This window comes from Rasamsonia byssochlamydoides (assembly GCF_041956645.1).
Source record: "Rasamsonia byssochlamydoides strain NRRL 3658 unplaced genomic scaffold VTN77scaffold_45, whole genome shotgun sequence".
NCBI lineage: Eukaryota > Fungi > Ascomycota > Eurotiomycetes > Eurotiales > Trichocomaceae > Rasamsonia > Rasamsonia byssochlamydoides.
In genome coordinates, this window is record NW_027192428.1 from 131,863 (window position 1) to 150,002 (window position 18,140).

Here is an 18,140-nt window from a genome sequence, read left to right on the forward strand (position 1 = left end):
CATGAATAGAATCCCTTGCTTCACTGCGATTTTGCTCTGTCACATGATGAAAATAGAGATGCAAAGTACGTGACCATTAAATCAGAAAGGGTATCCTGTACAATTTCCTTATGCTGGACCAGAGTCCCTGTCCCTGAACTTACACATCGAAGTTCATTCACGCCTTCGATGTCCGCTTCTGTGTATAGCGCGTTAGTGTCGCCTAACCCGGCAACAAACCCAAGTCCATCTATCAGCAGCTGTGTCATTTGCGACACTGTTCCCAGCCCTTTGTTGTACCATATTGTCAGCAGAGCCAAAGGCAGAGTCGTAAACCGACTTCAGCTGGATCAAATCTATGTCGAACTCGAAGTGGTGGTGCCGAACTATGCGTGGAGAGCACCGGACTCCTCAACGTTGTCGAATTTACTGTCGTTGGCGGTAATCGTGGGGCTGGCCTTCTCTGCCTCCGCGCTGATGGACGGTGGTTGACCCTCGGGATAATACCGACCGCCTGGATGCAGGGGCTGCGCGGTCTGAGAGATCGGTTAGCAAGGACAAGAGCCAATTCAGAAGGCCGAAGCTATACCAGCGGCGATGCCACTCTTCCGAAATTGTTTCCCAAGTTTACGGAAGGGTACTGACTTCGCGAAACTCATCGCCCTCGATGTGTACCTCGCGATCACGGATCCGACGCATCAGGGCGAGGAAAGTACTGTCTCTAAACTTCTGACTTTGATCATGGCTGACGCTATCAAGCAACTGTCCCGCAGTTTTTGCCAACTCGTCAGCATCATCTCTCCGCTGTTGAGCATCGGACTTGTTGTCATGAAGGATGAGATCGGAGCCAATTCGTATCTTCTCTGTTTGTTCCGGGAGTACACTCGTATCTGTTTGCTGCGACTCGCTTTCCGTGACGTCTTGCTGCGCAACAGCGGCGTTTTCTTGTCGTTCCAACTCCGCCCTTGCCTGTTCAAACGCCGCTTCAAAAGCAGACTCATCGAACGTCTCGGTCTTAAGTTGATTGTGGGCCTGCGATGTGTCCTGGTGGGTTGGAAGAGGCTGCATAATGCCCCCACTCATTTGGTAATTGGGCCTGAAAGAGGACTGGAAAGTCGGCATTGGAGATGACTGTTGGAGTGAAGTCCGCTGCTGCTGCTGCTGCTGTCTAAGAAACTCATCCTGCCAACCTCCGGGAGCGGCTTGTGCACCCGGTCTGAACTGATGTTGAGGACTTTCGTGTGAAGGCCCAGATAAATGTAACCTTTGAAAATCCGCCGCCCAGTCCGCGCCTGCAGTAGGAAATATAGGTTGATGGCTATGGCTCGGAGCAGCATAAGGGCCGACACGTTCGAGTTCCGAGGCCGGCTGTCCCGCAAAGTTGGTCTCGAAAGCTTCGAATTCAGCATCTAGAACGCCCGCATTGGGATTTGGGGACCGAAACCCCTACAAATGCATTTAGCAATGTGAGTGAAAACCGCGAGATAACCGCTCAGGAAGACTAACCTGGGCCGGTGATTGGCGTGTGACTAATCGGTCCTGCTGAAGGGTCCGGTCTACGGACGTATGCTTCTGGAAACTCTGGAGCGCATTGGAAGGTCCACAAATGGCATCAGCCATGGCGGCTACAGCAGCCCCGCGAAGTAGGGCGCGTCTCTGTCAGTGGGAAAGAAGAAGGAATGCTCTGTAGCCAGGTGAATGTAGACGCGCCGAAAATCCCCAACAGGAACAATGACGCCGGAAAAAGCACACAGCAAACGAGTATGCAATGCGCTGTGAGATGCAAGAACAGCCTGCAAAAGAAAACAGAGAATAAGGAGAGAGTCGCGGGCAGAAGGGAATGAAGAGGGCGAAGATGGTCTCCGATGATGGCGGCAACGGTCAACGTCGTCCTTCTCGCCGAGGACTTCAACTGGACCGAGGCATCTGTCTCACGTGGGGTAGATCAAGAGATAAGATAAGATGGAGGCTTTGTTGATGCCTGACCGCTCAGGCGGAAATGGACTTTGGACTGGCCAGTCTGGTGTTTGGGGGTCCAAGCAGCCTACCTAAAGTCCGCAGAACCACCGTTGTGAGCTCCTCTCTGAACGCATTCTCCACCCCAACGCTGTCCCAGCAGGAACTTGAGCAGGGACAGGATCACGGTGCTGTGTGTGAACTGTTCCTTTATTACGCTGGATTGCATGCATCGCAAATATGGTCCGTGAAGCTCCTCAGATCCCGTCCCCTTTCTACTCCGTACTAACATGCTGACCTTGCAACTGAAGGCACAAGTGATTTCTAATTCTGGCCACGATGACATGATTGTACGTCACATCATGCTCTACGTCACATCATGCTCTATATTTCTCTGCAAAGAAACAATGCATATGTCTTCGGTGCTGTTCAGAGGTGTTGGATTGGACACGTAACTAACATATCCCTGGCACTGCTTTGTCTAGCACGATGCTAGCCTGGACTACTATGGCCGGAGGCTAGCTACATGTTCGTCCGACAAGACGATCAAAATATTCGAGATCGAGGGTGATTCACACCGATTGGTCGAGACTCTGAAAGGGTGAGAGCAGGTCCTTGTGGTTCTGACCCGACAACATGCTGATTCTGGACAATATCACAGCCATGAGGGTGCGGTGTGGTGTGTCGCATGGGTGTGTGCAATTCCACAAATCCAGGAGCTTTTCTCCAATTTCAGGTGAATAGGGCTGATGGAGCATCTAGGCACACCCCAAGTTCGGCACCATCTTGGCTTCCTCCTCCTACGATGGCAAGGTCTTGATTTGGCGCGAACAGCCCACGGGCGCACCATCAGCCACCGGCAGTTCATGGAACAAGGTTTTCGATTTCTCCCTTCACACCGCATCCGTCAACATCGTCTCCTGGGCCCCCCACGAAAGCGGGTGTCTTCTAGCTTGCGCCTCCTCAGACGGCCACGTCAGTGTTCTCGAGTTCCGCGACAACAGCTGGACTCACCAGATCTTCCATGCTCATGGTATGGGTGTGAACGCGGTCGGCTGGGCGCCTGCCGCATCACCTGGCAGCTTGATCAGCGCCAATCCCGGACCCGGCCAGCAGAGGAGGTTTGTCACGGGCGGCAGTGACAATGCAGTCAAAATTTGGGAATACAAGTACGTTGATTACTCTCGAGGACTCTGAAAAGGCCAAGTATTTCCCCTACTAACTCTCTCTTTTACCCCTCACAGTCAAGAAACCAAGACATACAATTTGGTTCAGACCCTGGAAGGCCACACTGACTGGGTTCGGGACGTTGCCTGGTCGCCCAGTATCCTCTCCAAGTCATACATCGCCTCCGCCTCGCAAGATAAGACCGTCCGTATTTGGACGTCGGACGCGGCAAACCCGGGCCAATGGACCAGCACCACGCTCGAGTTTGACACGGTGCTATGGCGAGTCAGCTGGAGCCTGAGCGGCAACATCCTTGCTGTGAGTGGCGGCGACAACAAGGTCAGCCTGTGGAAGGAGAACCTGAAGGGCCAGTGGGAAAAAGTTAAAGACATCGAGGAGTGAGTGAGTGACAGATGAAAGAGGCTGGCTAGTGGGTTTTTTATTTTCCAGTTATCGTATCGTGGGTGGTTTCAGGCTTCTCTTGTAACCCTGTTGTCTGTCGTCTTTGGTGTAGAGCTTTATCTATCGATCTACATTATTGTACTGCCTGTCTGTCTGTCTGGCATACAACAAACCGCGTTGATTGGTTGGTATTCAGGTAGGATACAAAAAAAAGAACAAAACAAAAGGAGCAATTATTTAAATCTTTGAAGATGGAAACGGTAATAAATATACCATGATAGAGCTGATACCACCTTTCTCCCCCTTGAAGTCCAAAAAAATATAACGGCCATTTTTTACGTCTCAGCTTGCTGATTGTTATTTGGTAGCGTAGTTGCAAATTGCAGTAGATGCTATAAAATGTTCATCCAATCCAGTCCAGTCCATTTCATCTCGGAGACATATTTGATCTCTCTCGACCAGGTCACGTGTGCGTTTGTTTTCTTGACTTCTACACATCCCAGAATATAAACGGGCCTCTACTGCAGGGCGCCTCATCCGCCCTCGCCATATCAAGCCACTGTCCCAACATGATCCTTCCTCCGGGGAGCAGGACGCCCTCATAGCCAAAAATCCAATGGAAATCCACACAGAGATCGACCGGTGGCCAGTCTTCTTCTGGAAGAAGCGCCCCGCCATTTTCATCATCACCATCATCGTTGTCAGGCAAAACGAGCTTGAGAAAGTCGCGGTTCGCGTCGTAGATGACGAAGCAGATCCGAGTCCAGCCTGATGCCGCCCTGCGGAGCAGGGATAGGTTCGAGGAACCCGCGGACGAGATAGCTGGGACTGTCCATGACCTGGTGGAACCGCTGGATTCCGCGGAAATAGCTCCTAGAAGATGTTGCAGCGCCGAGGATGGGGATGATCCAGTCGAAAATGGCTGGCCAGTTCAGCGGATCTGGGTCGATGGTTAGGTGGAGGGACTGAGAAGATGAGATGTTGTTAGTGTTATTTGCTCTTTTCTCTATATACCCGAGCTTTTCTAGTCTAGGGATTATTGACATACCAGAGGAAATATCTGCGCCCAGTGACTGTCCAAGTCAGCGCGCGTTTGACGTCCCTTGAGAAGTTTGAGCGTTCTCGGATATGGATGGATGCATGCTAACATTAACGATCGGATCGGTCTGTTAGACTCTGTCTTATCAAACTGAGAGGGAGATGGGGGGGAAATCACTCACAGTAATAGCCCAACCAAAGACCCTTCAGCTCCACTTTCTCGTCCAAAGGACGGTCCCATGCTTTAGGTCTCTGACTGACAGGCAGACCTTCGAAGGAGCCATAAAAGGTATCTTCAACGGGATGGATCAGATGTCGCTGCCAGAAGTTGCGGAGATGTAGTAGCCTTTCAAGATCCAGATTGTGGATGGATACGAGTGGCTCTCGAGAGGGGACCTTGTAAGAATAGACCTTCTGGATGTCGTAGTCTCCCCGAGAGCACCGATACGACCTTGACAGGTCTAGAGACAGATGAGTCAAGCACTGGCACAAAGGGTCAAAAGGGTCAATTCTTTCGTGTACCAACAAGTCGGATCTATGAGGGATTCTTACCAACTGGACAGCACAGAAACTATCCGAGGGAGGATGCTACGAGCGCAGACCATACCCACTAACCGGTCGGTGCAGAAAATCAGAATTGCAGAGCGCTTCACTGACGCGGTCCGGATTTTTGGAATGGGACGGAGGAGGACCACTGGTGGACCTTGAACGGTAGGACTCCAAAGAGTCTTGATGACCTCGAGCCACAGCTCCTGCTCTTCCTTTTCCCCGTGCCGGAACGAGATCTTCTGCGCCAGAACGATCGCTCGCGTTTGGTACTCGATCTTGATCTCGCTCGAATCGTGGCCCTGGGGTGAGTCGTACTGGTCGTCAAACCGCTTGCGCCAGATCGATGAGTGCGAGGGCAGCACTTGGGATGCCACAGAGGTGCACACGGAAATGAAGCTTGAGAGATCGGTATCGCCTACGAGGAAACAGGCTATATGTTGGACGATCTTGGAGAGGTCACCAGGAAGTCAGTACTCATTCCCCCCCCCCCCCCCCCCCCCCCCTTCTTCATGAGGAGCACCGAGAAATACCTCAGGTGGCAACCTTCGAAAAGGGTTGGGAAGGCCCTTCATGCTGCAAAGGATACAGGGCTCGTGAAGGAAATCTCCTGTGAAGGAAATCTCCTGTGAAGGAAATCTCCTGAGGTTGGAGAAAATTCTGGATAGCTGATGAGCACAGCAACTCCGGTCTATCGAGAGTGAGGTTGACATACCTCAGTTACTTCGATGTCCTTCAAAGTGGAAATGGATTTCACCTGACTGTCTGTATTATGATTAACCTAACTTCAGTTGCTAAATGACCAGATACGAAACTGGTCAGTCCAGGATGACATGCAGAAAGTCAATCAGAAGCGCTCCTTCAGGCCAAAGTAAATACCTGCTTTTACATGCAAGATATCTAATCGATCCTGGAATGGTGTCTCCTTAAGCTTTCTTCAACTCCCCATCCATCACTCAACAGTCCCTTGACTTCCTCCAAACCCAGCCCGCTCATCTCTGGATAAATGAACCACACACAAACCCAGCCGGCGGCGCATACCAATGCATAGCTGACAAATGTCCAACCCGGTGACAGAAGTTCCATCATGGGTAAAAAGGAGAGGCCAACAATGAAATTGGATCCCCAGTTCGTGGCCGTAGCGATGGCTGAGCCTAGAGAGCGAACCGTCAAAGGGAAAAGTTCCGATTGTTGCCAAGGTACGTTTCCAAGACCAGCAGCGTACGCAGCAGTGTATAGAGTCAAGGAAATAAGGATAATGAGGGGCATGGATGAACCTCTACTTGAGTCCCCCTCCCCTCGCCGTCGAATGGCTAAGAGCGCTTTTGGTATGTCTATGGAGGAGAATGCGAGGGCACAAATGAGCAGAGCGATGACCATGACTGGGATGGAGTAAAGAAGAATTCGTCGGCGGCCTATGCGGTCAATTAAAGAGAAGGCGAGGAGCGTGAAGACGAAGTTTGTCATAGCCACGGTGAGGGATGTCAGAGTCGGAGACGAAAATGAGAGCAAGGAGAAGATTGTTGCCGAAAAGTACATGAGGCTATTGAATCCACAAAGCTGCTGGAGCCCTTGTAGCATCATCGCAATGGTCAAGGCTCGTCGGTTGCCGCCAACGCATATCAGCTCGGACAAAGTATGTAAAGATTGGCTGTACCATGTCGCGGTGGAGTCCAGAGGCTTATTGCGTCTCATTTCCTCCTCTTCCTCCGTAACTTCCCTTTCGATAGCTCTCAGCACGGAGTCTGCGACACGCTCGGCGTCCGGATATACTCGAAAGACCTTCTCCAGCACCCTTTTCGCTTCAAACCCGTGACCAGCTTGGACAAGCCATCGAGGAGTTTCCGGAAGCAAAACAAGGATTGCAAGCTGCAAAAACGCTGGAACCGCCCCGAGACCAACCATCCAGCGCCAGCCCCCTGACACTGATGAAAATAACCAGCCAATCACATAGGCGACAACTTGGCCGCCCGTTATGAAGAGACTCAATATGGTGACAAGTCTGCCTCTCATTTCCGAAGGGGCAAGCTCCGAAATGTACCTAGGCCAGAGGGGTCAGCGTTATCGTAGGGTGCACGGAGGAAGGTAACGCTACTTACAACGGAGAAACCAGACTCGCAGCACCGACAGCCAAACCGACAGCACTCCGCCCGAATATCATACCTTCAACCGTCCCCGTGAATGTTTGCCATAATGCTCCGACGGCAAAGAGACCATCAGCGATTAGGATCACCTTCTTTCGGCCGACTTTGTCTGCGAGAACTCCGGCAAACGGGCTTGCAACCAATGCAAATAAACTGGTGCAGGATGTTATGAGACTCTTATCAAGAGTGGTGAGAGGGCGGTTAGAGAGGTCAGATCCGATTGACACGAGGGTCGAGGAAATCACACCTGTGCTATCGAGGAATGAGTGTGAATGAAACGCTCTCATTAATGTGTTATACATACTCATATCCGAAAAGAAGACCGCTTATTCCCGCGGAGAACGTCAAGGCCCATATAAAGATACCTCCTCCAGAGCCCCTCGATTCCGGACTCAGTAGCAGTCGGTCGGAATCATCATTGACGCCCCTGATGTTGTTGTTGTCTTGGAGGAGCGGAGCATCCACCGCCGTCCGGTCGTCAACATCGCGGGCTGCCATGTCTTCCAGCTCTACTGATTGTTCCGCCACTGAGTTCACTCCAGTCGTGTCGAATCCATCAACAGGCATGTGCGAGGATCTCAGATGATCGGGATCACAGGAAGTAATTACCAGGTGTTGGCCAGTAGCCAAGTTACCTTGGTCCGGAGTACAGACTACGGAGTGCGGTGTACAGTTGTTCATCTACGGAGTCAGCTTCCAGCGTTGACCCACCGTCCCAGCTCGGCACATGATTGGCAGGAGCTTCGACAAGCAATATGGTCCCAGACCATCCATTACTATTGACTCCATTCATGCAACCACTTACCCAAGCAAGTTGCTCCTAAACCAGACATGACATGGAAAGCTTGCGTTTGTTTGTTTCTGAGGCTAGATGGGAATCATATCTATCTACGTTACTGGGGCCTTGCCACTCCAGCTGCATCTGCTTGCGCGGCGATCTTCTTCTTGTACGCATTGACGTCCCCGTCAAACTTCTCCACGCGGCCGTTGTCGCAGACCCAAAGACTGGTGCAGACATTCTGCAACATGGTAACGTCGTGAGAGACCATGAGAACACCGCCCTGGAAGTTCTGAAGCGCCTCTGAGAGTGCATCCATGGCCTCGATGTCCAGGTGGTTAGAAGGTTCGTCCAGGACGAGGATATGCGGATTCTGCAGTGATAGGCAGGCAAAAGCCACACGAGACTTTTGACCTCCAGACAGCAACCCTATTTTCTGAAGACCGGTCATACCAGTAATGCCAAACCTAGATTGTTAGATTGTGTCAGTCATTTGTCCAGTAATGTGTTTGAAGGGTGAGTCGTACGCTCCGAGATGCCTTCGATATTCCTCATCCGTCTTTCCTGGATAGTTCTTGGCCATAAATCCTACTGCGCTGTCATTCAGATCCAGTGCGTCAACGTGGTGCTGAGCAAAGTAGCCAATGCGCAACCGCGGGTGCTGGGAAATTAAACCACTCGTAGGCTGAAGCTGCCCGATGAGGAGTTTCAGGACGGTGGTTTTTCCGGCGCCGTTGGGTCCAACAATGCCAATGCGCGAATCAAGCTGGACATCCAAATCGACATTCCGAAGCAGTATCTTGTCTTTCGAATAACCAAACGAAACATCTGACATCTGAATAATAGGCGGCGAGAGCTTCTCGACGTCCGGGAACTTGAAGTGCACGACGTATTCGTTCTCTGGAGGCTCCAGGACTGGCATGCGTTCGAGCTTCTTGATCCTTGATTGCGCCTCGGAGGACTTGGCCGCGTTATATCTAAATTTGTCAATGAACGCTGACATTGAATACGTCAGTAAAGAAACTAGAACCCGTTAGGGGGATAGTTTTCAAACCTTGCAAATGTGCTCGCTCAGCCATTTGCTTCTCGTATTCTCGTTTCGCATTCTTTCTTCGTTCCTCTTTAGTAGCGTAGAAGGAATCTGTCCAAGGTCAGACTGGGTCATGCGTGGACGACTGGTACAATGGTAGATTGAATTACCGAAATTAGCTCCCTTGTAGTAGTCTAGCCGCTCTGAGTGCTGGTGGATAATATCAGTAGCAACTTCATTCAAGAAGGCTCGGTCGTGAGAAACGACAAGAACAGTGCTGGGATAGCTCTGCAAATAGTTAGATAAGAAAGTGATTGACGGCACATCCAACATGTTTGAGGGCTCTGCGAAGCGTTAGTCTCGTGTTGGCCTCCTACGGAGTGGTCATAGATCGACAAACCGTCAAGTAGGAGCAGATCTGGCTCACAAAACAGAGCTCGAGCCAGAGCCAGCCTCATTCTCCAACCACCAGAGAACGCTTTAGTTGGGAACTGCTGTCGCTCAGGTGAGAAACCAAGACCCGCAAGAATACTGGCAGCACGAGACTCGGCTTTGTCAGACTCCATCTCCGCGAGTTTTGCGTGGATGTCGCTCAGCGTTGCATCGAGGCCTTCACGTTCATGGTCCAACTTGGCCGCATCTTTTGAGGTGTCTGCCATCGATGATCTCTGGGCATCAATCTCGGCCAGCTTCTTGGTAATTTTCTGTTGGTTCCGTTTAGTAAGAAGACTTCTGTGAAGAACGGAAAGGATAGACTGACATCTTGCTCCTGAAGCAAGTGTTTCCGCCAGACATCGGCATCCAGAACAGCTTGCAGTGCAGGGGTGTCGTCACCAGTAATCTGATCCGGAAGAGTGAGCAACAAATACCGCGAAGCGAGATTTTCTCGTGCCAACAAACCTCTTGCTCGACGTGAAGAATAGAAATGTGAGTCGGGATTGCTACTTCTCTGCGGCTCAAAGCACGAAGCAGAGTACTCTTTCCAACACCGTTCTGACCCACAAGACCGTATCTCCGGCCATAAGCCAACGTGAGAGAGGCGTCAGTCAATATCCGTTTCCCACCAATGGAAATATCAATCCCTTCGACCTTGATATCCTTGCTCTTAAATTGTGAATCAGACCCCATCTGCAAAGGATTGACGGCCATGAAGAACTCTTCGTAAGATTGGGCGGGATCGGGCTTATTGAGCAAGCGTGACGCTTCGTACTCAACGGTTTTCATCACTTTCTTCTCCTGCTTGGCCCGGATCTTCCGCTCCGCCTTCTCCAGTTTCTTTCGATCAACACGGGACTCCACCTTTCTAGTACTGGCAGACTCCAGGTCTACTGTTCCGCCTACAAGTCCCAGGGTGGAGGAGATGTTCCTCTGAGAGCCCACATGGATAGTTTGATCGAGCTTCTTTGCGGCGAAGGGCATCTGCCTCCGCTCTGCATCAACTCCATCTGCAGAGCTTAGAGAGGAGATAAATTTCTCCACGAGATTGCGAATAGCCTTTTCGTTCTGAGGAGAAAAATCCCCGGACGCTGACACCAAAAGCTCTGTGACGGTGTCCGCTGCCTCTGATAGTGGCGAGGGAGCATTTGCATCAGCATCCCCCACGTACGCCTTTGAGGCATGAGTCAAATAGCCCTGTAAGCTGTTTAGCGCAAGTTCGTCCTCCTTTCTGAATGCGACCTTGATTAATTGGTGCGTTGTTATCGTTTCTTATGGGTACTCACCACTGAATATTCCGAGATCACATGGTCGAGACCGGGAATTTGCGCTTGGAGTTCCGCCTCCATTCTGAGCAACCTGACACACCACAAATGATCAAAAGCAGGCTACACGATATGGATATGTTATCAAATAAAACACCAGCTCCAATATAGACGGGTGTCGCGCTCGAGATCCCCCTATACCCAGTCGGTTTACGAGTGGGTGGTTGTAAAGTTTGTAGCGGCAAAGTTTGGTTGGTGGAGGGCGAACATGGCCACAACGAACCAATCATTGTGGCCAACTGAGATTAACCATGTCTTCCACATTGTGCCTTCACCAAGTCTTAAATCAAGTACTGTACAGGTATTACGACAAATTCTTTGAGATGCCAGGTTGAGGTAATCCCACTGTGTCTCAATTTTGTATTTTCATACGCATCAAGTAGGATCCCGAATCGCATGGTCTTCAAAACATCTTACAAATCAGCAGCAGGTTGGTTGGCCAAGGATACCTAGATGTATTGACCTCCTCAGATTGCCGTGATCTCCATAAAGCTCATGCGAAATAGTTACTTGGTTTTAGTTCGGGTGTAGACTTTGCTTAGTCGTTGTCGTCTGCAAGTTATATGCGGTCAAGTGGAAGAGCGGTCTGCACTACTCCGTACAGATGATAAATATCTGCTATACTAAAGCGATTCAGCCGGTTTCCAAAACATTCAATGGAAATATTGAAAGAAAAAAAGGGAAAGAAAGATCCAGCCTATGTGGATTTGTGGCTCTAAATAGAAATTTGAGGTTGGAGAGCTTGAATATCATCATCAGTGGAAATATGGAAAATACCTATTAGCTCAAGATAGGCACCCCCCGCCCATTTCACAATCATCAGAAAACAGATTGGCGGAAATAAAACCAAGGCGATGTGAATCATGTGATGTAGAGCACGGCCTCGGAAAATATCCTGTATCAAGAAGTAGTTGCAGGCAACCTTGGAAGATTTTTCACCATGGTCTAGTCAACTGATGTCATACAAAGCGAAACTTGATGAAACAAAAAAAAAGATATTTGGATTTGTTGCCTGTCATCTAATTTCGACCTGTGTCTTCAAAGACATCATCTTCGATGGGGGAAAAAATTAAGGATTTTCTCTAATATTATAACTGAATCGTGTTTCTCCAGACTGTCCGGCAATGTGTGGTTGTTGGTACGACTTCTAGTCAATATTCAATAATCCTAGTTCATTCTCTTGATGTCGCGTCAGCGAGTTTTTTTTTTTAAAAAAAAAATACAACAGCTTTTACAGTTGCTCCTGTAATATCCTAAAATCCAGACTTTGTTCTGCCACACAGTCTGTGGCACTATTGAATGGGACGCTGAGTTTTCGACCATGGTCGGAAACCGTTAATGATTCTGTAAACATTTCAAAAAAAAAAGAATATACCTAATTTTCGACCAAGACATCGTGGCGGAAAGACCATGAGAATCGATTCCTATCCCCCGTCTCTCGGTGCCATTTTCGCGGTTACCCCGAGTTACTTCGTACAAGAATGAGGAGGTGAAACAATGAAACGCGTAAATGCCAAGGCGTCCGCCGTCCGGTCGCGGTGTCGGGCCGTTGGCTTGAGCCCTTGACAAACCCACTTGTCGACCCACACTATCTCTTACCGTCACTCCGAGTCCCGATCAAGGCCGCCCTGCTGTTTCTCGAATCGTGATCTTGATCGATGGTGGCCGGATCGATCATCATTGTTGAGCTGGGCCGGTTTGTTCTGGAACAGGGACTTTTCCATTTTTCCACAGAATGCACCTTGTTGGTACCGTTAAGCTGTTTTGGGACAGTGTAACTCTTATTCTCTGCGTGTAAGGTCCAATCACAGTGTCGGAATGCACAAGACAACAAATCAACGAGTTGTGGAAGGAATCGGTGTAGGCGCTGGGGGACGGTATCGGTCGAAAGTGGGCTAAATTGGCTAATTTGCGAAAGGCTGAAAGGGCTGAGATGCTAGCGGGCGGCGGACCTCGGGCGAGCCACGATCGCCCGCCTTTTTAGGCTTCGGCAGCCATGAATATGATCTCACCACAGCGAGTTGCGATCTCGCGTTGAGGGCACTATGCATCCCGCACAAGCCCACTGCACGCGTTTGACCCCTGCGATGCACCTGCTGTAAGGGTGTGTGATGGCTGCCATTATTGACGAGTTATTAGTATCTATTGATTTCCTAATGTGCAATTAATTGCTGGGCGTCAGGCATTTTCCTGAGATAGCAATTCATCCTAGACTAAAACAGAGACCGGGGTATACCGCCGCGCCATCATTGTTATGATTGCAGATCGGGGCGCGGCAGTAGACAATAGTAACACCAAAACAGAACAATCGGCGCTACGAGATGGGGTCCGACAAACATGCTCTGGCCCGACGGAGACCATGGTTAATCTTAATTGTTTGCAATCTGAGCAGGCCAAGCTCCTTTCTTGTCAGCTTCACAGTAATTGCTAATGAGTGGCCGCCTGGCCCTGTGTTCCCTTGCTCCATGCTGTCGCTAGGCCTTCTGGCGTGATCTTCCCGGGCTGTCCATGTCTCCAGCAACTGCGTCAAGAAATCTGATGAAGGAGTCAACGCGCTCTGACATCTAAGGGAACCTGGTCTGGCCCAGAGTTCTTTGTGTCGTTTGTGTCAATTGTCCACTTAATCTCCATTCTACTCAGATGACATTTGTCGTGCTGTGTCCTTAAATCAGCGTGTCAGCAATCTCACCAGGCACATTATCAACATATCTGCTTCACGTCAACCTGAATCACATCCTTTATTCGGCAAGGGCTCAACAACCTCCCTGATTCACATGTCGCTTTGGCTCGTTGCTTGAGTGTCAGTCTCATACTCACGATCAGTGTGATTCTCGCCCAGATGTCCCTTCCTTTCTGAAGACAACTCGCCCATTGATCGAAGTTCGCCAAGTGCTCAGGTCACAATGTGGATGGAATCTTGCTCATACAGGACTGCAGTGCTCAGCTGAGTATTGAGGTGGTGTTTGACGCAGCTATTATTCCTGGCCAGGATGGAGCATGTATCCACGGTGAGGATGCTTCTTTCCTAATCAACTCAACTGCCTACCCAGCGTCGCCTCTTCCCCTGTCCCTCGTTCTCGTCTATGCTTCCCACTTGTTTGTTTACATTACATCTGTGTTTACCCCAGTTTGTAATTTCACGGTGCAGTTTGATTTCCATCATCAACATATCATGCCTTCTTTTCTTTGGACTTTCAGCTGACCCATCTGTTCCATCATAGCTTTGTGCCCTTAGCACCGTAGGCATCGCTGCCACCGGCTTTGCTCTTGGTCGCCTGGAACGACGCTCCTTATCTAGCTCGGTCGTCAGGCGCAGGAGGAATACTCCATCTCAATGCCCCCATCCTGCAACGCCTACCGATACAAATGGGCCTCCTCACGCTGGACGCTTGGTAACGGATGCACCGATAAATTGCACCGCTCTCGGGAATCACGCGCAGACAGACAGTGGACGAGAGATTATTGGGGACCAAGGGTCGACGAAACCGGTGCCATCTCAGAGAAGAGAGCGTCGTCGGCGACAGACCTATGCAAGCCCTCCCACCCAAGCTTCTGGCGATTTTCCCTCAAAAGCAAGCGGGGGACGACCATCGTCTTCGTGGTTACGGCGGATATCGGTCATTTCATCCAATAAGGATAGGCCACTGTCAAGTCCAAGGCCGACGTCCTCGCCGCTGCCCTCGTCGATGCATGGGTCGATTGCGCCCATCATTCCTCAGGCTGATCAACCTTCCAGGGCACCCAAAAAACTCGTGAAACGTCCAACTTCGCGGCATTCGGTCTCTAATCACCCGACTGGTCATAAGTCTCGATCTATGTCTGCTGTGCTCACCTTGCGTCGACCCGCTATGAGCCATCAGAGATCTGCGGAGATAGAACATTTAGCAACACTGAAGACCAATTCGGAACTTCCCATGACTCCTGCTGAAGACCCACGCGGACTTGCGAGTTCAGAGAATGAAGCCGACGAGATCTGGAGACCGTATTTTTGTTCTTCTCAGGGTGAACCGTTCGAGAAGCTTCCTGAGAGACTCTCGATATCCATCAGGCCAAAAGACCAGCCAAACCAGCTCATTACGCCAGACCCCACAAAGTACCCGACCTTGATACTCTCTACGTCTATCCTCCCCCGGAATCCTAAACATACCTCCGGGATCGAAAACCCCGGCTCTTCATCGCATCCGCAATTTCACGATCCCTTCCAGCCGGTTAATGATATTACTTCTGATAACGCGAAATTCCCAGTCTCCGAAGAGCACCGGAAATCCAGGCAGTCTTTCTCGTTTAATGATACGGCCAGTGGTGGTTCGAGACCCCGAGCGGCCTCAAAGACAGAGAGCCTTCACAGTCCAGAGAATGGCCCAGCCTTCCAAGCGAAACCTAGAAATTTGTCAAACCCTCTGCCTCAGCGTTCAGAAGAAATTTTGGGCCCAAATAGGCCTGCGGCACCTCAATTGCGTAGGAAAAGAAACTTTACCGACTCTAGTGTCATCCGTCGCCCTGAAACGGCTCCACAGGGAGAATTCTCAATTCTGAAATCGTCACAGATCCGAGAATCTCAGACCAACCCGGTCTTTCCTCCTTTTGGCGTGTGTGTACCCACGGAAATAACTCCAAGTTATCTAACCGGTCAGATCAACAATGGACTGGTCCAGCGGAGTCCATCGAATCCCCAAGCTCCGGGTTCTCCTCTGCCAATTGTCCGGTACCCCCGGATCCAGCGCCTATCCGTGACGGCCTCCGACCGGGCATCGACAGTAATCGGCTCCGATGATACTCGTATCTTCACTTCTGGAGATGAAGATGAAACGGATTTCCAGAGCGACTCAGTCTTTGATTCTTTCCGTACACGCGTAACAGCAAGCAGTCATTCGGGACGCCGCGGCCCAAATATTGAGACCATGTTCCAAGACATTCCAGCGACCGAGATTCTGAAAGATAAACACACAGTTTTTGACGACTTGGTGTGGTCGGATTCGTTCTTATCACCGTTGACGCCCCAATCCTCTTCTTCCATTAGTAACCCAAACTCCGTCAGTACGCCTGTTCCTGTATCCCATGTTAGGGATGAAGATGAAACCCCGACTCCATTTGCAAGAGCGATGCCGAGAATCACTATACCGTCATCCCCATCAAAATCTGCAGAATTTCAATGGGCCTATCAGGGGGGATCGACATTAATAGGAGAAGGGAAGGAGCAAGACGTACCATCAAGTCCTCCGTCTCAGGAAGCTGTGGAGATAGAAGATGGAGAACTTGGGATGTCTCCCAAATCACTCCCTAAGTCTGGGCTCCCGGCTACCACTTCTCGATCCGATGATGTCCCTGGGCTGATAAGGAAAACATCTGGCATTGGAACCAAGGCGAGCGTTTTTGACTGGTCCGAAAAATCTGAACGTGATATGCAAAATTCGGACAATCGCCCGAAAACTGTTCATGGAAAAGAGGACACTGATGCGAGAGGCAGCCGCGGTACAGGTCGTAGAGCGCCGAGTGCGGTGCACTTACGCAGCCAAAGTGTTCCTGTCTCGAGAGATTCACCCCCATCTAACGACGGTCGTCAACCCACGTTAAGGTTTGGCACATGGGGACTCGGGCATAAAGGTGTCAGTGAAGACTGGGACGGAGATTTTGATTTTGGCGATTCTGATGACCATTCAATGGATGATGATGATGGGAAGATCGCTTCAGGCGGTCATCATCATCGTATAATGAAGGTGCCTCAGGCCATAATGGAAACCCAGGCCAGTGTGCATGGTCAGTTTGGCCAGGTCCAAGAGTTGACACTTCTGGTCGAAGAGCTCAAACGTCTTCGTGTCCAGGGGAACATGTTGCGCATTATCCAGGGGCCATCCAGCGAGCTCTGGAAGGAAGCAGAGGGTATTGTCAATCTCGCAACGGTCGAGGACGATGAGAACAATTTCCCACCTCCGCTCTCGCCATCATCTCATATAAGCTTTGATGACTTCGATTTTGATTCATCTCCAACGCAAAAGACACCGAAGCGGAATGATAGTGATGTGCGACGATCACCTCTCTCTGTGTGGCCCAATTCTGGCCCCAACACGAGCCCTCCTCGGCGAAAAGACACCTCTGCAAAGGTGAAGTCTGTGCTGGAGACTATTTACCAACAACGAGAATCCTCTGACCCTCACACTCCTGAGTTCTGCGTCTATCCGCAGCAGAAGCTACCATTTGACACGCAATCTCTCCGGGATCTTGTGGTACGGGCAGGTGTAGTAACACGTGCATTGAAAGAAGTGATCCGCAGGGCAGAAGGTGTCGAACCTACTTCTGAGTCCCCTCTCCCGCCAGATCCGCCGTTTAGCCGAATTTTTGAACACTCTACGTGAGATATGTCACAGTTAACAAGCTCAAGCAGTTACGTTGGAGAGCTTCAGGCACGACCACATCATGCACATGAATTATCCGATATTCCTTTGGTAATGATCGAATGGCTTCTAAAGAGGCTTGTCATGAAATGATGTCAGGAAAGAGAAAGGGACTGATGTCTTATTTCTAGTCTTGCATGATCTTTTCCTGGTGTACATTCCTTTTGTCTGGAGTCTTGCATGGTTACACAAAGACAAAAAGTGTTGAGCATAATGACCGGTGTTTCTTCCCTTTTTGTTGTTTTTTTTTTCCCCTTTTCCTTTTCTTGTAGTCTATATTTCTTTATGTCGCTGTCTTCTAGCATGTTCTCTTCCTTTGTCTTGACTCCACAGCCAGACCTTTTTCCTTTTACTTTTTTTTTGCTTTTCGGCCAGTGTCAAGCATGGATTCGTGGCTGTTCTTGTTGGTATGGCCATTATGTACGACATGACGAAAAACTGGGGTTTGGGTCAACCAATGGTTCTGTTTGCATTTGCATATTTCATGGCATTCATGGATGAGAAAGAAACTCTTGTTATAGTAAACGGAAATGACGATAGCTCCCGAGGAATAATCATAATTCTCATGTCCTTTGATTTAGAAACCACACTCAACCTAGAGCTTTTTTAGTAGATATTTATTAGACTGGAACACAACCGCGCAAATTCAATTCGTCGGTTACACCCCCAAATAAAACAAAAAGAAAGAAAAGGAAAGAAAGAAGAAAAAAAAACGTCAGCGACAGGATTCGACTGTGCGGGCGAACCCAATAGATTTCCAAACTGTCCTCAACCACTCGGACACACTGATTTTATGGCTTATGTGGACGTGGCGTTTTCTCTCTGCTTGTGCTATATATGCTCTTATTCACCTTGTTATGTTATCGGAAATAATTTAAATCCGATTATTGGATTCGGGATGATTGTTCCAATAATAACCAAGGAAGGAAAGACCTCACGGTGTGTCTT

At 49.8% G+C, this 18,140-nt stretch overlaps 5 protein-coding genes across 5 annotated transcripts; 2 read left to right on the plus strand and 3 right to left on the minus strand.

Moving 5' to 3' along the window:
* Positions 1-606: 606 nt before the first annotated feature.
* VTN77DRAFT_6056 (uncharacterized protein) lies at positions 607-1,599 on the minus strand (the record flags this gene model as incomplete). Its single annotated transcript, XM_069422292.1, has 2 exons — positions 607-1,425; positions 1,486-1,599. 2 exons carry the CDS (start codon positions 1,597-1,599, stop codon positions 607-609), a joined length of 933 nt encoding a protein of 310 aa, XP_069276458.1.
* Positions 1,600-2,175: 576 nt separating this feature from the next.
* VTN77DRAFT_6057 (uncharacterized protein) lies at positions 2,176-3,504 on the plus strand (the record flags this gene model as incomplete). Its single annotated transcript, XM_069422293.1, has 6 exons — positions 2,176-2,178; positions 2,247-2,285; positions 2,421-2,536; positions 2,597-2,627; positions 2,698-3,104; positions 3,180-3,504. 6 exons carry the CDS (start codon positions 2,176-2,178, stop codon positions 3,502-3,504), a joined length of 921 nt encoding a protein of 306 aa, XP_069276459.1.
* Positions 3,505-5,988: 2,484 nt separating this feature from the next.
* VTN77DRAFT_6058 (uncharacterized protein) lies at positions 5,989-7,799 on the minus strand (the record flags this gene model as incomplete). Its single annotated transcript, XM_069422294.1, has 3 exons — positions 5,989-7,129; positions 7,188-7,484; positions 7,537-7,799. 3 exons carry the CDS (start codon positions 7,797-7,799, stop codon positions 5,989-5,991), a joined length of 1,701 nt encoding a protein of 566 aa, XP_069276460.1.
* A 326-nt stretch (positions 7,800-8,125) lies between these two features.
* VTN77DRAFT_6059 (uncharacterized protein) lies at positions 8,126-10,824 on the minus strand (the record flags this gene model as incomplete). Its single annotated transcript, XM_069422295.1, has 8 exons — positions 8,126-8,477; positions 8,538-9,006; positions 9,065-9,151; positions 9,211-9,384; positions 9,441-9,744; positions 9,801-9,881; positions 9,941-10,672; positions 10,762-10,824. The coding sequence occupies 8 exons, from the start codon at positions 10,822-10,824 to the stop codon at positions 8,126-8,128; spliced, it is 2,262 nt and encodes a 753-aa protein (XP_069276461.1).
* A 2,966-nt stretch (positions 10,825-13,790) lies between these two features.
* VTN77DRAFT_6060 (uncharacterized protein) lies at positions 13,791-17,153 on the plus strand (the record flags this gene model as incomplete). The annotated part of the gene is made up of 2 exons (XM_069422297.1): positions 13,791-13,808; positions 14,022-17,153. The coding sequence occupies 2 exons, from the start codon at positions 13,791-13,793 to the stop codon at positions 17,151-17,153; spliced, it is 3,150 nt and encodes a 1,049-aa protein (XP_069276462.1).
* Positions 17,154-18,140: the final 987 nt, after the last annotated feature.